This window comes from Triturus cristatus, chromosome 8 (assembly GCF_964204655.1).
Source record: "Triturus cristatus chromosome 8, aTriCri1.1, whole genome shotgun sequence".
Classification (NCBI taxonomy): Eukaryota; Metazoa; Chordata; class Amphibia; order Caudata; family Salamandridae; genus Triturus; species Triturus cristatus.
Genome location: NC_140591.1, coordinates 759,829,588 through 759,851,188, shown reverse-complemented (window position 1 = coordinate 759,851,188; position 21,601 = coordinate 759,829,588). Strand labels below are relative to the sequence as shown.

The window sequence follows — 21,601 nt, the reverse complement described above, 5'->3', positions numbered from 1 at the left end:
GATAGCCATTTAGGAAAAAGGTTTTCTATGCTCATGTCTCCTGCAAACAAATTATGCTGATGTCACTCAGCTCTAGTTCCCACACCGAAGAGCCTTTTTAATTTTTAAAGCCAGCTATATTCCATGAGATGAGTGAAATAGCTCCTTCATCAGGTTGGAATAAAGGATCCCCTTTATGAGCAGTTGTTGGTGCCGGTAGTGGGTCTTGTAAGGCCTGTATGGTAGTAGGCGAGCCACCCATCCTGGTGGGTCCTCCTGTTGCAAGTTGTGTTCGCTCAGCCTCAGGCTCTGAAATGCTGAGTGGGGATAGTGGATTAAGGAGGGGGCAGAGTCAATCGCAGCTGTCCAAATCCTCAAGTGCAGCATATCTGTTTCCAAACAGTGGATTGTGCTCAAATAACTGGGGAGTGCAGGTTGGGTTATTAGCTGCCAGGGGTACTACATTGTTAGTCGTGATTTTGAGTTGAGGTGATGGTTTATAGAAAAACCCCAGCGGGAATGTAAAGACGTGGGATTGTATGGTGGCAGCTGACAGTAATTGGCATAGTAGGTACCTCACCAGGCCCGATTGTCGAAATTAAAAACAATGCAGTCGTTGTTAATTAATTTTGACCCGTGACCCACCCAAGGTATTCTCCTGGCCATTATCAGTTGATTTTGAATTAAGAAGCCTATGTTAGCAGCATTAGTTAACCAGTGTCTGGCAATCGTCATCGATTGGGTAGTAGTTTCAATTTGGGAGGCTCTGAGTGGTGAAACATTTACCATAGTGATCACAAAAGGACAAGCCGTGGGTGGTAGGTTGAGGGTTGGGGGAACACACTGCAGTGTAACAGGGAGGCGTGTACTAAATTTGTTAGCGTTAGAATTGGTGTTAGAGTTAGAGTTTGGGACTGCAGAGAGTATGCATGAATTGAGATTAGTAGCTGCGAGATCCGCCTGGGGTGGGTCTGTTGAACCAGGAAGGAGCTACGGCCGGCTGCGTTGTAGCTCTAGTGGTCTCTATGTGGACAATGTTTACTGTGACAGAGTTTTTCCTTGCTTGACCCTGATGCAGATTACTGCTTATAGCATCCTGACTGAAAATAACATGTCCTGGTACACCTAATGTCCCCGCCCCAACCTGTAATACATGTTGTGTCCTCCGGTCTTTTGCTTTTAACTCAGCCAGAGTTCGTTCAATGACGTCTAGGCAAATGACAATCGTGTCTATGAGGTTTGTTTTGAGGTGTACTTCAAACTCCTGCCAGCTGGAGGTCGAGCCGGGTTTGTTATGTGGGGAAGCCAGGGTTCTTGTTTTTTCCTGAATGGGGTTGCTCTTTCTTTGTTTTTTGGCTGTAAGGGTTTAAACCGCTTTAGATGGGCCTCTTTTCCTTCTGGCAGTAAGGACAACTGCCTCAGGCGTTAGATGGCCCCCAGCAATGCGACCAGGGGTGGGTACGGAAATGGTGGGGGGGGGGTTGGTTGCATACAGTAATCTCACCAGCTGTGGCAGGTGTTGCAGCTCAGCTAAGAGGGGGCAAATGGTCCGTTGAGAGCCCCCTAGCTCCCAGGGACAGCCTCCTTTTTGCATTCGCTATTTCTATGTCCAAGGCGCTGGTAACTTTTGCAAGAAAGGCCCAGCCCAGACTCCTCCTGGCTCTGACGGACCCGCCCTTGGCCCAGGACCGCGCTGTTGAATTGATGCGCCTCCGGGTGCCAAGCTGTCTGCAGTGACAGAGGATGCTAGGAGATGAAGTCCTCCTGGCCCGGCCCCTGATTCAAAAAGTGCAAGTGCAGGTCCTCGGGCGGTCTGTTTCAGTAAAACACTCTCCTCCTCCGCACTGTCTCCTCAGAATCTCCAAACCATTTCCTGGTGATTGCTGCCTTCCTTACTTGACACAAGTTACGTAGGTTCAAAGAAACTGTAAGCCTGTGAATGTCCCAAGTCGCTGGCACTGGTGATGGGCACTAGTGGGGCCTTCTGAGTACATCCCTGCAAGCTGCACCCGGCACTAGCCTAGCCGCATCCACATGGCACACACTTCCACAGCCAACTATGGCTGTAACACCTGTGCCTATCGCGTCCTTTCCCTTTTACTACACCCTATGTGAAGCCTGTGAGTCCAACAGTGTATGAACAGGGCGCAAGGTGCGAGGGTGCAAACAAAAAGGCCTGTCGCCTTCCGCCGCCTGCCCCTGCACCAGCAGCGGAACAAACGAGCCGCACAAGCCTGGACTGTAGCGGCTGTGGAGACCTACGGAGGCTCTCCCGGCTGTCAAGCTCTAAACTCCCAACGCTAGGCACGGCATAGCTTCAGTAAAGGATGAAAAAATGTAAGCGAAAGCCAATGGCCAGGAGCCGGAGACCGTCACAGCAGGGCTTTCACTCGTCGCTAACGCGCCGTCTGAGCCGGTGCTGTCGCTGTCCGGCTTTCATTCAACCTAAAATTACACATTACACATCTAGAAGGACTCTCTGATCAGAGGATACTCTTCTGCTCCAGGCGACCTGGCTCTGTCGCGCTAAATCCGTAGACAGATCTTTTTCCTTACTTGGTGCTCAAACTTTGGAATTCTCTGCCGATTTCTGTTTTTACAGAATCCAGTGATCTTAAGTTCCATAAGGGTTTAAAGACTTGTCTTTCAAACTGATACAATGCCATCTCACCATCTCTCAAGCACCAGGGCATCTGCCCTTGTATCAGTTTGTGCTCTAAAAAATTCGAATCATCCTCAACATGATTATCGTCCTCTTCCTAGCCATGCATACCAGAGCTGCCGCTCTTAATTTGAATTCAAACAAATTGAACCAAATGCATCTGGGAGGTAGAGGCCTCACACAAATATACTCTATAAGTGGGAGGTAAGAGGATTTAACAAATACCAAACCCAACATTTAATTTATAATAATATCCACTTAGGTGTGGTTACAGCACGGAGTCCCTCAACCCTTTAATGTCCGTTCCTAGGAGTAAGATGTTTGTTGTTGATGGCCCTTTGTTATTGCTATGGTGGGAACCCTAAATAAAACAGCCCGATCATTTGGCTACATAATTATGTTAATCTAGAGATGCACATTGTTTTTATCTTAAAACGTTTCCACAGTGTTGTCAGAATGGCATACAAAGTATTTTTTCAGTTTTTTAATAACAGTTGGTCAATGCTCCGAGTATTGTATCATATTTCCTCGAGGGCATTCACTTTTAGAAGCTTTTCTAGTGTTTAATACAAATGTGTATGCACTACATCTCTTATTCCTTTCAACCCAAACAATGAAACGTAAAGAAATCCCTAGTTCCTATGGGGAGAAGTCTTAGTTTAGTCACTCTTGCAGAGTCATTGTCATGGGCCTGTTGTCTCTTCAAAGAAAATGCACAAAAGTCTTTTCATGTAGATGTCGTTCTTGAACAGTACGTGGAATGTATGTGTTATTTATTGCTGTGCCATAAAACAGTGTCTTTTTTCTTCCACAGCTCTTCCAATCAGGACTTGTCAAACTCATGGGATCAAGCAAGCCTACAACGAACCTCGGACCATTTTAGTTCTCAGGGGAGTATGGACAGTTTAGAGCACCCATCCCAAAGCTACCAGTATGGGAGACTGTCATCTGCTAAATCCAATAACAGTATTGATCATCTAGGCAACCAAAGCAAGCGGGACTCTGCCTATGGATCCTTCTCTACAAGTTCCAGCACCCCTGACCCTATGCTGTGCAAACCTGATGCTGCTTTGACGGAGACCATGCTGTACAAAGAAAACTTGTGGGATCCCCCAAAGTATGCAGGCAGCAAGGAAGGACAAATTTTGATTGAGGTTAGTGGTACCCAAGACAGATTAGGGCACATGCCTCCCCCCATTCAGTATGAGAACAGCAGGAGCCCCCGAGGCGATGACCATTCTGAATCCAGGATTTCAAATTCTGTGAGATCAAACTTTGGACCTGTTTGGTATGTCCCTGAAAAGAAAAAGCCACCCTCTTCCCCACCACCACCACCGCCTCCAGTCCGTAGTGACAGCTTTGCTGTTACAAAAGTTCACGAGAAGAGTAATAGCTCCTCATATGCAGAAGGGACCAGCACACAGCACTTTACACATATAAATAGGTCAAGGGTTGAATTAAACTCTGAAGCCGCTGATTATCCTCAAAGACTTGGAAGAATAAATGACCATGGGACAACAGATGTGAGAAAAAACAATAATTCCACGTATAGGTATGAGGTCAACTCAGACCATGGTTCAGCCACCCCTGGTGATAAGTACAACAATAACATATCGAACACTACCAGACTGCAGTCATCATTGTCTAGTACTGATGTCAGGGTTGCACAACCTACCTACAGTTACCATCACCAGCGCCAATACAGTGATGAAAGCACTTTTTTCCACAATGCTAGATTGTCAGGTTCACCAAAACATCAACCACTACAGCACAATAACGTGTACACCAATGTGAAAGAGCAGCCCACTGATCACTTCTTTTACAATCCACAAGTTCGAAAACCCAGCCCTTCCATCTCTGCTAACATTACTGCTGAACAGAAGACTGAAAATGCTGGATATAATCGCCATTACGGCATGACCACAAAACAAACACCTCAGGGACCATCTCAATCAAAAAATGAAAGCTGGAAAACTGGGACAAATGCTGCCCAGACCTCTGTATTACACAATGAAACTGACACCCTTTCATTTGTAGAGAAACCAAAATACCCCCTACCTCAGCAACGTGAAAATACTTCTGTCGAATCCCCCAGGAGGAACAGCCTGAACAGGGCAGAGGGATACTCGGGTATGTCTGCTGCAGGAGAGCATTTTCAATTGCCCAGCTGTGCTGAAAGGTTGGATCACAGGAAAAGTAGTGAGGGCAAGTTGAAGGAAAGTCATACTGACCACCCCAATTCACAGCAGGAAATAACAAACTCAATCTCTCCTGCTGATCATGGAGCTCCTCACACAGACTTAAGTTGGGGTGTTGAAGAAAGTAAGATCACACCACAGAAAACTCCAATGTTACATTCTTTGTCTCAGGAAAGCAAAACTCGATCTGACAGCCTCCCAGAAACTGTTGGTGATGGTGACACAATTATTGACTCTTTGCTGATAAAGCAAACACGCAGGAATGACCGTTTTGCAACAACTCTGCGAAATGAAATCCAAATGCGGCGTGCCCGCCTTCAGAAGAGCAAGAGTACAGCTGCCTTGACGGGTTCAAGTGAATCAGAAGAGTATCCTGAAAATTGGAAGCCAGAATTGCCCCAAAATGTTGATGCACCTTCTGACAAAACATTCACAGGCAGTTATAAGGATCACTTAAAGGAGGCTCAGGCAAGAGTCCTCCAGGCAACTTCTTTCAAAAGAAGAGATTTGGAGCCTTTGCCTTCAGATCATTTTTCAGCGTCTTCTGAGTTTAGAGGGCAGAGCCACAGCTTCTCTGTATCAGTTTTCCCTCCTGAAGATATGATTACACAAATGAGACAAAACCAAGCCGGAATTGGTTCTCAGCAGGTGTCACGTATTGGAGGCAGGAAACGTTTCACTGCAGAAAAAAAGCTGAAATCCTATTCAGAGCCAGAAAAAATGAATGAAGTAGGTGTCTCAGTAGTTCACCACTCCCGTCACAGTCGAGATCGTTCAAATCCATCTCAGGAAGCACTAGGCTCCTTTGCTGATAGGTGGAAGTTCTTTGAGGAGACCAGCAAGCCTACACACAACAAACAACCACAAAAAACTACTCTGATTAGTGAGCTTGAGGAACAGTCTGAAATCCATCCTAGGAAAGCTTCTTTACATGAAGGTGAGAAGTTATGGCATGACAAAAGGGCTCGTGCAGCCTCACTTGGATTTGAAAGTGTGCTTGACGCTCATGAGAGCTCAAACAATACATTATACAGTGATAAACAAGACCTTATTCACAAGACAAAAAATCCTGAGCAACCTGAACGATTGGGAACTTTTGCCGAATATCAAGCATCTTGGAAAGAGCAGAGGAAACCTTTGGAAAGAAGAAACTCTGGCAGGTATCACTCAGCAGACAACATTCTTGATGTAGGTCTTGAACAGGTGGAGAAACAACTGTACATTCATGAGAGGTCCAGATCTTCTCCAACCACAGATTTCTATGCACAGGTATGGTTCTCTTTTGATTTATACTGGTTGATGACTGTATTTAAGACAGCCTTGCAATTCCTGTGGTCCCTAAGAGGGAAAAGAGACACCAAACGTCTTTGAGGGAGCCATACAGTCTAAAGTTAATTGGTCTTGTGAAAACTCTACATTTTGCTGTGTAACATTTGGATTGCAAAACAACCCAGAGAAAACTGTTTTTGCTACAACATACTTTGCATATGCCACTCAGTGGAGCGCTTAGCATAAAAGTGCAGAAATGTAGTTTCGTAAATTAAAGATGTGTTGTGAAAATTAGACCTGCATACTGCTACCATAAATAACTGCATCAACTCACTCATCTACCTGTAGCTGTACACCTAAATGCACTAAAGTGTAACACACTATGGCGCGAATTCTGACTGTGAATTCGAACTGTCTTTATGACTGTTCTATGTCATTAACTTAAAGTTCTAGTCAGGTCATACTATGGCTCCTGCAAACAAAATAGAATCAGGAAACCCATGTATACTGGAGATTGGAAACAATAAATTGCTATTGGAGAAAATATTTTGAAACTACTACCTTTTTGTTGATTTCCAAAATACACAAGCTTCAAATTACCACCATGATCAGGCATTCTGTGATTTCATGCACATAATCATTGTGTCTCAATTATGTCCTGCGGAGCGGAGGTGTCTGGGTGCATGGACGAAGGAGATGTAACTGTTCAGGTTGTTGGGCCTAAGTTTTGTAGTGCCTTGAATTTGTGTGTGAGTAATTTGGAATGAGCGTTTTTGTGCATTGAAAACCAGTGGGGCCTCCTGTGGTATGGTGTGATGTGATTTCTGTTTGTGAGGTTGAGGATGAGTCTAGTTGCCGAGTTCTAGTTGGTTGTTTGTCATCTAGTGAGTTGCTTGGTGATCCCGGCATTGAGGGTGTTCCCGTAGTCTAACTTGATGGTGACTAAGATGCGAATGTCATTTTTCTAGTGTTTCTTGTAAGCCATTTGAGAATTTCCTCGGCATCTTCAGGGTGTGGAAGCAGGATGCAGTGATGACTTGTGCGGTCATGTACAGGTTGCTTTCAATGATTATTCCGAGGTTCCTAGCGTGGGTGCTGGGTGTGGGTCAGAGTTCGACCAGCCACCATTTGGAGTCCCATGGTGTGATGTTCTTGCCGAAGATCACTATTTCTGTCTTGTCTGTGTTGAGCATAAGACAATTGACTTTCATCTAGTTAACCACTTCTGTCATGCAGGCAGTGAAATTGTTTGTTGTGTTGGGGGTCTTATCTGAAAGGGAGAGAATGAGTTGTGTGTCATTGTAATAGGAGATAATGTTGTTGTGTGTGCGAATGATGGCCAGTATACTTTGCATGCATTGTAGAGGGTGGGGCTGAGCGATGAACCTTGGGCACTCCACACTCAGCTAGCAGGCAACAGGAAGCAGAAAGAGACAAAATAGAAATCAGCAACAAGCAGAAGGAAGCAAAATAATGGTCAGAAATTAGCAGAAAGGCAAAATAGAGATAAGCAACTAGCAGAAAGAGACACAATAAGGGTCAGAAAGAGGCAAACTAAAGGCCAGCAGTGAGCAGAAAGAAGCAAAATAGAGATCAGAAATAGACAAAATAAAGGTCAGAAACAAGGAGAAAGAGATACAAAATACAGGTCTGACATAAGCAGAAAGAGGCAAAATACAGGTCAGACGTGAGCAGAAGAGGCAAAATAAAGGTCAAAAACAAGCAGAAAGAGGCAAAATAAAGGGCAAAAATGAGAAGAAAGAGGCACAATAAGGTTCAGAAGTGAGCAGAAAAAGGTAGAGAACGAGCAGAACCCACTCAGGCACTTATGCACCCACTCACAGAACAACTCAGACACCCTCACCCTCACACCCATTCACAGACCCAGTCAGACACCCATGCACCCACTTACACTCATACTCTGTCTCACCCACTCACAGATCTCCTCAGAGACTCATGCCAAACCCACAGACCCACTCACAAACCCACTCAGATACTCATGCAGTCACTCACAGTGACACACTCATGAAGGCATTCGCAAACCCACTCAGACACTCACACACAGTCCCACTCAGAGACTCACAGACCCACTCAGACACTCATGCACCCACTCACTCACGCACTCACTCACAGACTGACTCACACACACGCACATGAATGCACTTTGCAAACCCATTCAGACATTCTCACACCCACTCACAGACCCACTCAGACACTCACACACAGTCCCACTCAGAGACTCACAGACCCACTCAGACACTCATGCACCCACTCACTCACGCACTCACTCACAGACTGACTCACACACACGCACATGAATGCACTTTGCAAACCCATTCAGACATTCTCACACCCACTCACAGACCCACTCAGACACTCATGCTCCCACTCACACACCCAGTGAGACACCTTTGCTGCCACTCCCAGGCCCACTCAGACTCTCACACACCCACTAACACACATTGAGACACTCATGCACTTGCTCACACACCCACACTCAGGCACTCAGTCGCACACTGACTCTAAAAGATTACAGTCAGAAATAAAAAAATAAAAACAAAGAGAAATTCACTTAGAAAACCAAAGGTTACAGGATCATTGTAGTTAGGCTCACAAAACCACTGAAATTCTGCAGTTATAGTTACCTGTGCTAACTGTAACTCAGGCCCCTACAATGCACTGCTCATAACGTCACATATTACATCACCCATGACCTGGTCAGTGACATCACTCATGACATCATCCACAGAACCAATCAGTCACCCACTCACATCCCCATTGAAGCTGTAATACACCCTCTTCCACTGCCGCACAACCTCTCACATACCCATTCACAGGTCCATACCATTACTCACACAACCAATCAATCATCCATAGAGCCACTCACACATCCACTCACACACCTCCAAACTCACCCATACAGTCACTCATGCAGCCACTCACACACCCAGTTATACAGCCATACAGACACTTATACACCTACTTATACACCCCTACATCCACTCACACACCCACTCACCCTCCAATACAGTCACTCACACAGTCATTCACTCACCCATACAGCTACTCACATACCACCTAACCCATCCATACAACCACTCACACACCCATACTGCCACTAAGATAACCACTCACACACTGATTCAGTCTTAGAGCCACTCAGATGAGATATGTTAGAAATAGTATGACTAATTACTAGTACAGAAAGAATAGTATCAGAATCAGAATAAACTTTATTTGATTTTAGTAATTTAAAATCATAAAAGCAACAATTTTAAAACAATTCATACATATAATAATCAAATACACTATGCAGTTTCAAATAAATTCATAATCCATACATATGAATTTATGTTGATTACATTTAACTGAAGACGGAATAACTCACTTAAATTAATACAGTGTAATCTACTTTTTCAAAGTGAGTTTTAACCAATTATACTTTTCCTTACTCGCAATATATTCTTCAGGCAACCAGTCATAACACTCACACATATAGCATTTTCCAGTAGTTGTAAATATAAAAAGGCTGGTCGACATTGCCTCCATCCCCCCTGCTCTAACAATGGCAAGATCCATCTTGCTCTTTCCCTTGTATAAAATTTACAAAATAAAATCACATGAATTGTTGATTGTGGTGACATATTGTCACATGGGCAGTAACAAAGTTCTCTAAACCAATCATTAAGCACTGGATAACTAACCAGACGATGGAAGCTACCAAACCCAAACCTTGTTAGGACATATCTATCATACCCCCCTATACACCATAACAAGTATGGTTGAATGTGATAAGTTACCAAGGGCAGTTGATGCTGGGCCACCGTACAATTATTCATTTCCAGGGCAGCTCTGAGAGACTCGAAATGTGCCATGCATGTTATTTTGAACTCCTTCCTACAGATAGAACTCATTTTCTCTGGAAAAGTGTAAAAATCTAATCGGCCAAGATCCGTCAGAAATTTTTTAACATAGTTCAACCAAGCGATCTTACTTGCATGGTCCAAATTCATAGAGTCCTTAATTATTTCTCTATTTAGCCCTGTACAACTGGAGGTCCAAATTCAATGCCACAGTAATAATGGTTGTGCTTTAATAATGTCAGAAATATAGGAAATCCCCAACTCACTATGACAATTAAAAACTGAGGAACTGGATGGAACTGCTAAAATAAACCTTAAAAATGTATTTTCCACATGTTGAATTTGAGATACATCATAAAAAACCCACATTCCCGCCCCAAACGTCGCATTACTTATACACTGGGCTTGATACATTTTGAGAAGTATCCCCGGGGGACTTTTACCCATTTTCTTTGCAAAATTTACAGCCGCGATTGACCTCATAAAAAGGAGACTCCTGCTCTTAACCGCCGGTCCCCAAGAACCGGTATGCTCAAATAGGACGCCCAAATACGTAAACATATTAGTGTAGTCTACCCTGCTATCCCCTAATGGCATACTACTACATTTATTTCTCCCCTTTCCACAGGACATTACAAAAGTTTTTTTCGCATTAAGTTTTAGACCACGGCTGTCCATGAAGCTAGTGTATGAAGCAAGGGCTTTCTGTAGACCTAGCTGCGTTCAGGCCATAAGTACTGCGTCGTCCGCGTAGAAGAGGGAGACAATAGGCTTTTTGTTGATATATGGTGGATCTCTCGCCCTTTCTTCAAGTTGGTATATAAAGTGAAAAGGAACGGGGCCAGGACACATCCTTGTCTCACACCCATCTCCACGCGGAACGGCCCAGTACATTCCCCTTTTAATCCATACCTCACTTTAGCAGTAGCCCCAGAATATAATTGTTTTAGGAACTGCACCAGTACCGGATCAATCTTTAGATCCGTCAGGATATTCCACAATTTGTTATGTATAACACAATCAAATGCGGCCGTAAGGTCTACAAATGCCACATAAAACTTCCCTGCCTTTGCCTCAGTATATTTTCCAATTAAAATACTGAGATTTAAAACCTGCCCATTTGTTCCTAACCCCTGTCTAAAACCATATTGAACCTCACTTAAAATATTGTCTTCTGCCCAAGTTTGCAATCTATTCAGGACAACCCTTCCTATTACCTTCATCAGGGAGTCTAAGAGGGATATTGGGCAATAGCAGGTCGAGTTTTCCCGTTCCCCTTTTTAAAAAATCGGTATTATCACTGACTCTGACTAGGACTTAATAAATCCCTTCGCTCAACAGTCTTCTAAAACCCGAATTAACAATGGTGACCATAATAAAGGAATTGATTTAAATAGGTCAATGGGCAAACCGTCGGGTCCTGGTGCCTCTCCGCCTTTACTAGCATTTATTGCCCCTATTACTTCATCATGTGTAATTTGCAGCTCAATCGGCGAGAAACTAACAGAATCTCCCCGTTGATGATTTACGGAATCTATGGTATTTTCTACATTCCTCTTAGCACTATAAACATTTGAGAAGAAATCTATCCACGTTTTTCATCCGTTGCGACCGCTATTGTCGCACCATCATTATTAGTAAAAAAACGGCATTTACTGCCTGCCAGAATGAGGAGCAGTCCTTGCTCAGGGATGCTTTATAAAGAGTGGCCCATGCTTGATCTTTTAACTATTTCTTGCGATTTTTTTCTAGCCAAATTATAAGCCTTCCTGCATTCTCCAATTTCCCCTTGATCTCTCTCAATCCTGTGGAGTGCGTCTTTCAAACGGGTGTATGTTTTTGTACAGTTTGAATCAAACCATCCATTTTTCAAGTCGCGAGATCCCTTATTTTGAAGTCTAAGCAAGTTTTGTATTATTAGTGTGATTTGGCAAAATGCGCTCAAAATATTATTGTAAGCAGTACTTTCCTGTAAGCACACCAAGATTTGATCATAAGCTTTGGTAATAATATGCTCATTCAGCTCCTCAGGATCTTTACTGGCCCAGCGAATATCCATTTTGGCGGGCCAAAGTCTGACCAGTCTGCTGTTTATTAGCTGGTCGCCCGCTTTTGGCAGGACTATATTAAGGCAGGTGATCGCTCATAACATTAGAGTGGGTTTTAAAATTTTCAATCCAAGTGGCACAACGATTTGGAACAATTATTAAATCTATTTTAGATTGAAATCCTCTACCTATAAATGTATAATCAAAATCCACTCTTGGGGTACACAACATATTAGCAAAACCCAGATCATGTGAGAACATAATTTCGTTAAACTTCTACCCCCTTTCCAAGTGTGCAAAATGAGTCAAATGATCATCCTCTTCTGTTTCTGAGCCACAAACACCACACCCAGCTTGTGGACATATACTAACATTAAAATCACTGTCCCAGATGGTAATCATATCGGTACCTTTGGGTACCCCTACTTTACCCAGATCATCGCCAATGTCACCCAATTGTCCCTTTTCTGCATTATTATAGAAATGTATTACAAGCACAGCTACATTTGACTCCAGAAGAATGGATACAATTTAGTAAAACATTGCCGATTTTTATCATCTCGATTTTTTTGTACCCCCAACAGATTAGAAGTATAAACACAAATTCCCCCCTTATGTCTCCCATATATTGACCAGGTTGCTGGCGTATGATAAGTCTTATATCCAGCCAGAAAGAATAGTAATTTACCTTATGCTATAACTTAATATATATCTTTAAGTCTCAGAAACGTTTCCGAAACACTTACACTCACGGGATGATGTCATCTGAGATTTCATCAGTGATGTCATCAGTGATGTGACTGACCATGTCATGAGTGATGTAATATGTGAGATGATGAGCAGTGCATTGCAGGGGCGTAAGTTATAGTAGAGTGAAATCTGAACCTAACTATAACATCCCTGTAACCTTTGCTTTGTCAGTGTATGTGTGTGTGTGTGTATATATATATATTTTTTTGTACCTTACCAACCCCTAACTACTAAACTCTATTCACCCTAAAAATACCCTTGCCATCCAAATACCCCTACCCACCCTAAACCCTAAAAAATACCCTTGCCACCAAAATACCCCTACCCATACTAAACCATAAAAATACCCTTGCAACCCAAATACCACTACCCACGCTAAAACCTAAAAATACTCTTGCCACCCAAATACCCATACCCACCCTAAACCCTCAAAATACCCTTGCCACCCAAATACCCTTACCCACCCTAAACCGTAAAAATGCCCTTTTCTTAATATATATGTTTTAATCTTACCTTCATAGTACTTACATTTTTGTTGCAAAGGTATGAATGGTAAAGATATATGTGTTGTAAAAGACATATGCATTGTTAAGGATGCATGGTAACGGCCGCATTGTAGATGCTGTTTCCCAAATTAAATGATAAATTGGCACAAGAAAGTAAGGATGAAGGCTAGACAGATGTAAAAGGATTGATGGATGGGTAAAAGGATTTATAGGTGGAATTATGTAATGTTGAAAGGAACTCTTCTATGGAGTGCTGAGCTTCACCCTTACATTTCCAACAGTTTTTCAGAGGGTGCAATGTTTTAATTTAATGCTGCTCTGGTCTGTAGTTCATTTTGTTTTCTTATTCATTAGCATCACTTATTCACTTTAGAGCTTTTTTTGATTTCGCCTGCAAAGCGCTTGCACTGTGCTTGTAAAATGTATTGTTAATATATATCTTAAAAGGGGCTTACTTTATGCCTTCTTGCTTTTCATTGGTTTCTTTGCTTGCCACTTACTTTTCCTCACATTCTATTGGCTGTGGCATACTATTTCCTGTTTTTCCTCATGTGCTTGCTCTTATCAGTGTCCTGAGGCCCAAGTACTGTGTTCATCCGCTGTCGCAACTGCACTCGCCAGCCCCCTCAGGCAACGTGCACTCACCAGTCCCCCCGGGGCCGAAGCAGGCACCCATTCTAGTGTTCCGTTTTGTTGCAGAGGCCGGCGTTTTTTTTTTGGTTGATCACATTACGTGTAGCGATCCATGCCGGTCATGTGTCACTCAGCGGTGCTTGGAGCGTGGACTATTATTGCCTGCTCTGTTTTCAATTAAGCCAGTCATTGAAAGAGAGGAAAGTGGTGGTCAGAACAGGCCAAACATTGTAATTTTATATGCAGACAGCAATAGTTAATTTGTGGTCACGTACCCAAATTCATGTAATTTTGATACAAATTAAGGAGTGCTTTTAATTAAATTGCAACCAGTGGAAGAATTACTGTTAGGTAAATTTACTGTTATACAACGTTAAGATGGCCGTCTCAATTCGGCGATGAAGCTATAGTAGATGTCAGTCATGTGACGTCATTTCCTTTCAGTTTCCAAACTATAGATACATAGAAGTATTTACATCACTTCATGATGGACGACGGCTAGTGCTTTAAATACTCTTTGACAGCTGATTCATTTTTTTCTCTCTGTAAACAATAAGAAGCAACAATTTTCTTTTGATGGAGCTGGCATGTCACATTGCCTGTAGTGTTCCAGAATCTCTACCTGCTGCATGACTGCGCCCTGCCAATTTATTAGTGCGCACGGCAATGCTTTGTACAACTCAAAATTAGTTCCAAGACTCATTGCAAAGACACATTTCATGTATTTCTCCATAAGTTACCATATTGCTCCCATCTCTGCCGGACGCCCTGTACTGCTCTAGCCTATCACTGTCCAAACGCCCTGCATTAAGCCATCTCTGTATTTAAATCCCTGCTGCGTCATACCTCCTTTTATTGCTTTGTTCGTGGACTAGGTTCCAACTCCCTGCGCTGCTCCCCGCAGTACTGGACATGCTACTGTGCTATGATTCCATCATACCTGGCAAGTAGAGTTGGAAGAGCCACTGAAAGTTCGAGCCTGATGCCCGGCTCTGGTTCAGTTTGAGGCCCTGTTGGAACCTCAAGCCTATAACGAGACAAACTTTCATGTGGCTTCTTCGTCCCTACCTCCATGTTACCTACCTCAAGAGATGCCTGACGAACCAGGTTCAAGTCTCGGAGTTGGCTCAACATCCTGTAATTCTGGGCATATGATTTAATCTCCCCATGACTATCAACAGTAAATGTGACTTTGTGTAAATGGAACTGGTGCTCATGAAATTGCTCAATGTTTGCACTAAAAACTGCATAGAAAATGTACAGGGGTACAAACAAAGTCTTAACATAAGGAAAGTCATATAGATACTTATTTAGTGGCTGGTTTGTAAAATGTGAAACCAAAACAATTCGCACCATCTTTGCTTAAATTCTCGCTAATTCACATATCAGACTTCCATCTCCAGGATAGTCCACCATTAGTTCTCGCAGCATCCTTGCACAGACAGCTGTCACTTCTGACTTGATTGGGTTCTTCAAGCAAACAATAAGAAAATGGCCCACAAGGGCTAAATTGTATCTATTATTCCATCAACAATAGAATATTATTTACTATTGAATTATCGCAACTGGAAATTGTATAAAGACTACTGCTCCAAATTGTTGCAAACCTAGTTTGTTCATATTTTATTTTCTCTTATTACAAATTCATGTCTATTTCCACCACATTCTATAGTATAATGAATCTTCAACCATTACAAAATGTATACAATCATTACAAACATTGTACACTCTTTCCACATATTTTTTTTCTACAAAAAGTTGACGTCCCACATCTTTTTTTGTACATTGGATCCATCTTATAGGTTGTCCACTTATGTATACAATTAATTCTCACTCTAGCGAACAAGATCTACATAGTATTTTCCTTAGATTGGTGTTTTTGTAGTTCTTTTCCATCTCTTGTGCTCCTTGAGTACTTGAGTTCCCCTTTTAAAGAAGCCTTCACTGGATCCCTCGTCTCCTGGCAGCTACCGCTCAATCTCGCTCTTGCCTAGTTTGGCTAAAGTATGTGAGAAGGTGGTCACTAGTCAACTTACGGATTATGTTGAAGGCACTGGTTTGTTGCACCCTGCGCAATCAGGTTTTCGAGCCTCTTACAGCATGGAGTCTGCGCTGGTAGAGGTTTCTGAGGCGATTCGGGAGTGCTTGGATGCCGGCGGGAGGGCGGCTTTGGTTATGCTGGACCTCTCTGCGGCATTCGATACAGTGCCTCACTCCCTGCTTCTGGCTTGCCTCCCAGAGATTGGCATCTCCGGCTCCGCTTTAGGTTGTCTCACGTTCTTCCTGGCTGACCGGTCGCAACAGGTTTGGCTTGAGCCTCTGCATCCCAGCCAGTGGCCACAGGTGTACCGCAGGGCTCGTCCCTTAGCCCCCTTCTCTTTAACATCTATGTTACTCCGCTGATATATTTAGCGGAGGAGCTGGGGGCTAGAGCGATTGCCTATGCTGATGACACTCAGCGCTTGTTTACATGGGGTGGGGACCATGTCGTGGTCTCCTCTGCCCAACAATGGCTATTCTCCGTCTTTCACCGGCTGGCTCAGGCCCAGCTTAAGAGTAATGAGGAGAAATCTGAGATCCTTCTATATGGTAAATTTCCTACCAATGTTTGGGAGATGCTGTGGCCTCCAGGGTTTCCCCTGCCAAGCTTGTTGGGAAACGCCGCAAAGAATCTAGGTGTCTGGTTTGAGGAGAATCTAACCTTTTCAACCCAGGTTAAGAAGCTGGCGGGGACCTGTTTTGGCATTTTAAAAACTTTGAGGAAGTTTCTCTCTCTTCTCCCAAAAGTTGCGAAGGAAACTGTTGTTCGGGCTTTGATTCTTTCCCGCTTAGACTACGCAAATGCGTTGTACATTGGGACCCTGGGCTATCTTCTGAACAAACTCCAGGTAGTGCAAAACTCCGCGGCCCGGCTCTTGCTGGATCCCCCCAGCAGGAACAGTGTGCGTTTCCATCTGCGTGTTTTGCACTGGCTATAGAGGTGCGGATAAAATTCTAAATCTTGACGATGGCCCACAGTGCCCTGTATGGCCTGGGGCCCAGGTGCTTACAAAAGAGGTTTGCCTTTTATGTCCCGGTGAGACATCTGCACTCCTCTTCTCAACTACTGGCTCAGACTCCTCAGTTCACCCGCCAAAGGCTTGGCGGGTGTTCCCTTGCCTGGAAAGCTGCTCTGGCATGGAACGCCTTGCCGTTGGCTCTACGTAGCATTCAAGATTCCCGGATCTTTAAGAAAAAGTTAAAAACCTTTTTGTTTTAAACTCTGTTTCTTGATCTTTCTAGGCCTCGCGCCGGGACACTCTTCGGAGTAGCTGTGCGCGCTACAAATTTATATAACATAACATACCAAGAGATAGAAAAGAAGAACTGCAAAAAAACTCCAATCTAAGAAAAGTCCTCTTTTTGCATGTTTTCCCACACATTTTTAGACTGATGCTGCTGGTTGTTTGACTCTGAGAGTGCACTGAGGCCTGCTATCTAAGGATCAGTGCCAGTGTTTTAACCCCTTACAAAACATATGCCATATTGGCTACCCCCACTTAGCAGAGACTGACTTACTTAGAAGTACCTAGTATATGGTACCCAAGGCATGTAAGGCAGAGTATCCATCCAGGACTCCAGGACTTCAGTACTGATTGTGTCACCCTTTGTGGGACAAGGTACAAAATGGCTCCCAGCCTGCCATTGTAGACTGGAAGGGCAGTGGTAACACTGCTAGTTGGACTTTGCCATTCAAAAAGCCCCCACCTCTCATGGCACTATATATGTCTCCCCTAAGGAAGGCATATCGATCCCAAAGGCAGGGAGCTGTATATTATTAAGTGGGGCATGTATTTTATATATATATGTCCAGGCAGCAACACTTCCAAATTGTTGTTTTGATGTGGGAGAGATATTAACCCCATCAGCTGAGACAGAGTTACATGCTGACCACTCAGCCCAGCCAACATCTGAATGGGACGACTGAGATGGTACTGAAAGGTATCATATTAGTTGTGGCATTAAATCCTACTTCAGGCCCATATCTAATTTAATGTCACTATTAAAGACATGCAACTTTCAGAAAGTTGCCACTCTGTGACTCAGTTCATCCAATGGTCTCACATGGTCATTGGCCACTGGACAGCTTTCTAACCTCCTGGTGAGGAGTATGAGCGACTCCCAGGCTTAGGAACAACAGCACCCTGCTACAGAACGAGGTGTTACCTCCCCTTCGCAGGAAGCCGCTCAGGGTGTTAGCCCAAAAAGCAAGCATCAATTCCAAACCCCCTCTAATGGGCAAATGGTGATCTCAGTCTTGAGGAGCTGCCCTTTCTTCAGATAGATCGGTTGGTTGTGGGACCAGAGACGGGAGACCAGTGTCCAAACCTTTTTTCCTGTTGGCGTGTAGCCCACAGGTAGCCACACCTGTAGCGTGGGCTACCAAGCTCCTAACATCGGAGGGAGGGTTCCAACATCTTGAGAGTAGGCAGAATAATGTACTCCGTAATTGCTAGATGCCACACATGTCTGGAAAATCGTCACCAGGAAAGAGGGGACCTGGTAGCCCATTGGCTAATGACTGCATCATCCACCCAGGGCACTTTCTGGAAATAAATATGGCATTTCTGGCACCCTGAACCTCATATCATGCCAGAACTACAAGGACTGAAGAAGGATGGCCCTGCTGACCCCTGGACATGGTAAAGAGATGCTGCACCCTCTGCTGGACTGCACCTGCCACACCTTGAGCTAGCAAAGAGAGGGTTGTGCCTTTATCTCCTAGTTTGGGGAAAAGTCGTTCCTAAGCCCCAGACCAAACCAGTGACTCCAAAGGTCAGTCTGCTTACCTGGTAGAACCCCCACAAGTCTTCACAGTACATTTTGGGCCATTTCCTGTTGCGGGCACTAGGTCTGCCCAATCAAGTGAGATACCATTTTTATCGGGAGTCATGGAGGAATGCTGCGTGCGTGGAAGTTTGTGGATCCCCACAGATTCCAGAAGTTTCCATCGCAAAAATGTGAGGTAAATTTGTATTTTTGACAAAATTTGAGGATTGCAAAGGATTCTTGGTAAAAGTACCTAGTGAGGGCCACACAAGTCACCCCATCCTGGATTCCCCTGGCTGTCTAGTTTTCAAAAATGTACAGGTTTGCTAGGTTTCCCAAGGTGCCAGCTGAGCTAGGGTCCCAAATCCACAGATAGGCACATTGCAAAAAAGGGTCAGTTTTCACTGGAAAAATGTGATGTATCCATGTTGCGTTTTGGGACGTTATGGCCCGTTTTGTTGGGCACCAGCCCTACCCACACAAGTGAGGTGCCATTTTTATCGGGAGACTTGGGAGAATGCTGGGTGGGTGGAAATGTGAGGCTCCCCGCAGATTTTTTTTACAAAGTCTGAGGTTTGCAAGGGATTCGGGTAACAGAACCTGGTGAGGGCCACACAAGACACCCCATCCTGAATTCCTCTGGATGTCTAGTTTTCAAAAATGTACACGTTTGCTAGGTTTCCCCTGAGAGGGTGGAAGTTTGTGACTTCCTGTACATTCCAGGACTTTTCATCACAGAAATGTGAGGAAAATGTGTCCTTTTTTTTGACAATGTTTAAGGTTTGCAAGGGATTCTGGGTAACAGAACCTGTTGAGAGCCACACAAGTCACCCCATCCTGGATTCCCCTGGGTGTGTAGTTTTAAAAAATGTACAGGTTTTCTAGGTTTCCCTAGGTGCTGGCTGAGCTAGGGTCCAAAATCCACAGCTAGGCACATTGCTGAAAAAGGGTCAGTTTTCACTGGAAAAATATGAACTGTCCATGTTGCCTTTTGGGGCGTTTCCTTTTGCGGACACTAGGCCTGCACACACAAGTGAGGTACCATTTTTATCTGGAGACCTATCGGGGGACACAGAATTGTAGAACAAGTGTTATTACCATTCGACTTCCTTTGCAATTCTGCCTTCCAAATTTAAGACAATGTTTAAAAAATAAGTCATTTCGAAAAACACACTCTAGTTCACATCAAATCTTTGCCATTGTCAAGGAGCTTGCCAGGCCCAATGACAAGACCACATTTTCCCACCCTCCCAAGACCTCAGCACCTTCTCACACCACAAGATCAGTCAGATCTACGACAGCTTCGACACCCACCACAAGATCAGTCAGATCTACGACAGCTTCGACACCCAAGACCCTGCCTCCACACCTTCACCAACGCACTTAATCACTCTGCACCCCAACAGATCCTGCTCAACTGGACCCTGCTTACCACAGAAGACACACTCAAGAAAATGAAGAGCATCCACTCTGGAGCCCCATTGGACCCTTGCTTATATCACATCTTCCATAGACCAGCCATCACCCCAGAGCTTCGCTGCACCATCAACCGCTCCATCGAAACTGCCACCTTCTCTGATGACTGGAAACACGCAGAGATCAACCCCCTGCTGAAGAAGCCATATGCCGACCCGACAGACCTCAAGAATTTCAGACCCATCTCCTTCCTCCCCTTGCCAGCCAATGTCATCAAGATGGCCATCACAGCCCAGCTCTCGAAATTCATCAAGGAAATCCACGTCCTGGAAAACTCTCAATCCAGCTTCCTTAACAAACACAGCACCAAAATCACTCTCCTTCCTGCCACCGACGACACCTGCTCCCTCTTTGACATGGCAAAACCACAGCCTTCATCCAACTGGACCTCTCGGCCCCTTTCGATACCGTCTCCCACCGCACCCTAATCACGAGACTACATGAAACTGGCATCCATGACAAGGCCCTGGACTGGATCTACTCATTCCTCACTGGCAGAACACAGCGAGTCAGACTACCTCCATTCCTCTCAGAACCTACAGACATCAGCTGTGGAGTGCCCCAGGGCTCCACTCTGAGCCCCACCCTCTTCAACGTCTACGTGGCCCCTCTCACAGCCATCATCAGAAACTACGGACTCAACATCATCTCCTAGGCCGACGACTGATCATTTCCCTCACTAACGAACCTGCGGCTGCTAGAACCAACTTCCACAACTGGATGAAGGTTATGGTTCCCTGGATGAAAGCTAACTGTCTAAAACTCCGCTCTGACAAGACCGAAGTACTCATTCACCTCAGCCTGGGATGACTCTTGGTGGTCTGTCGCTCTGGGAACCCTTCCAACCCCTACAACCTCAGCATTGTACTGGACTCCTCCCTCTCATTGAACCGCCAGATCAACACCGTATCCTCATCCTGTTTCCACACGCTCCGCCTGCTCCAAAAGACATTCAGATGGAGCCCCACATAATCCAGAAATATGATCGCCCACACGCTCTTCACCAGCAGACTAGACTACTGCAACGCACTTTACGCTAGAATCACCCAGAAACAGCTCAAGAAACAACAGAACGTCCAAAACGCCATAGGTAGACTGGTCCTCGACATCCCCCGCTGCAGCCAAATCACTCAACACCTCTGTAAACTCCACTGGCTCCCAGTCAACAAAAGAATCACCTTCAAGATCCTCACACATGCCTACAACGCTCTCCATGATTCAGGACCAGCATATCTGAACCGCCGCCTCTCTTCCCACGCACCCTCCAGACAGGTTCGCGCCGCCCAACTTGCCCTGGCCACCGTCCCATGGATCCACAAGACCAAAACCGGAGGAAGATCCTTCTCCTACCTCGCCGCCAAGTCCTGGAACACCCCGCTCCTCCACCTCCGGGAATCATCCTCGCTGA

At 44.6% G+C, this 21,601-nt stretch overlaps 1 protein-coding gene across 5 annotated transcripts in view; it reads left to right on the top strand.

Annotated features, from left to right (window-relative positions):
• The window catches only part of SHROOM2 (shroom family member 2), a 463,222-nt gene that overhangs the window by 251,107 nt on the left and 190,514 nt on the right, over positions 1–21,601 (top strand). For all 5 annotated transcript variants that reach the window (XM_085622195.1, XM_085622198.1, XM_085622197.1 and 2 more), the window contains one exon: positions 3,456–6,108. In XM_085622195.1, the coding sequence (XP_085478321.1) occupies positions 3,456–6,108 (2,653 nt within the window). The remainder of the gene's footprint in view (positions 1–3,455; positions 6,109–21,601) is intronic.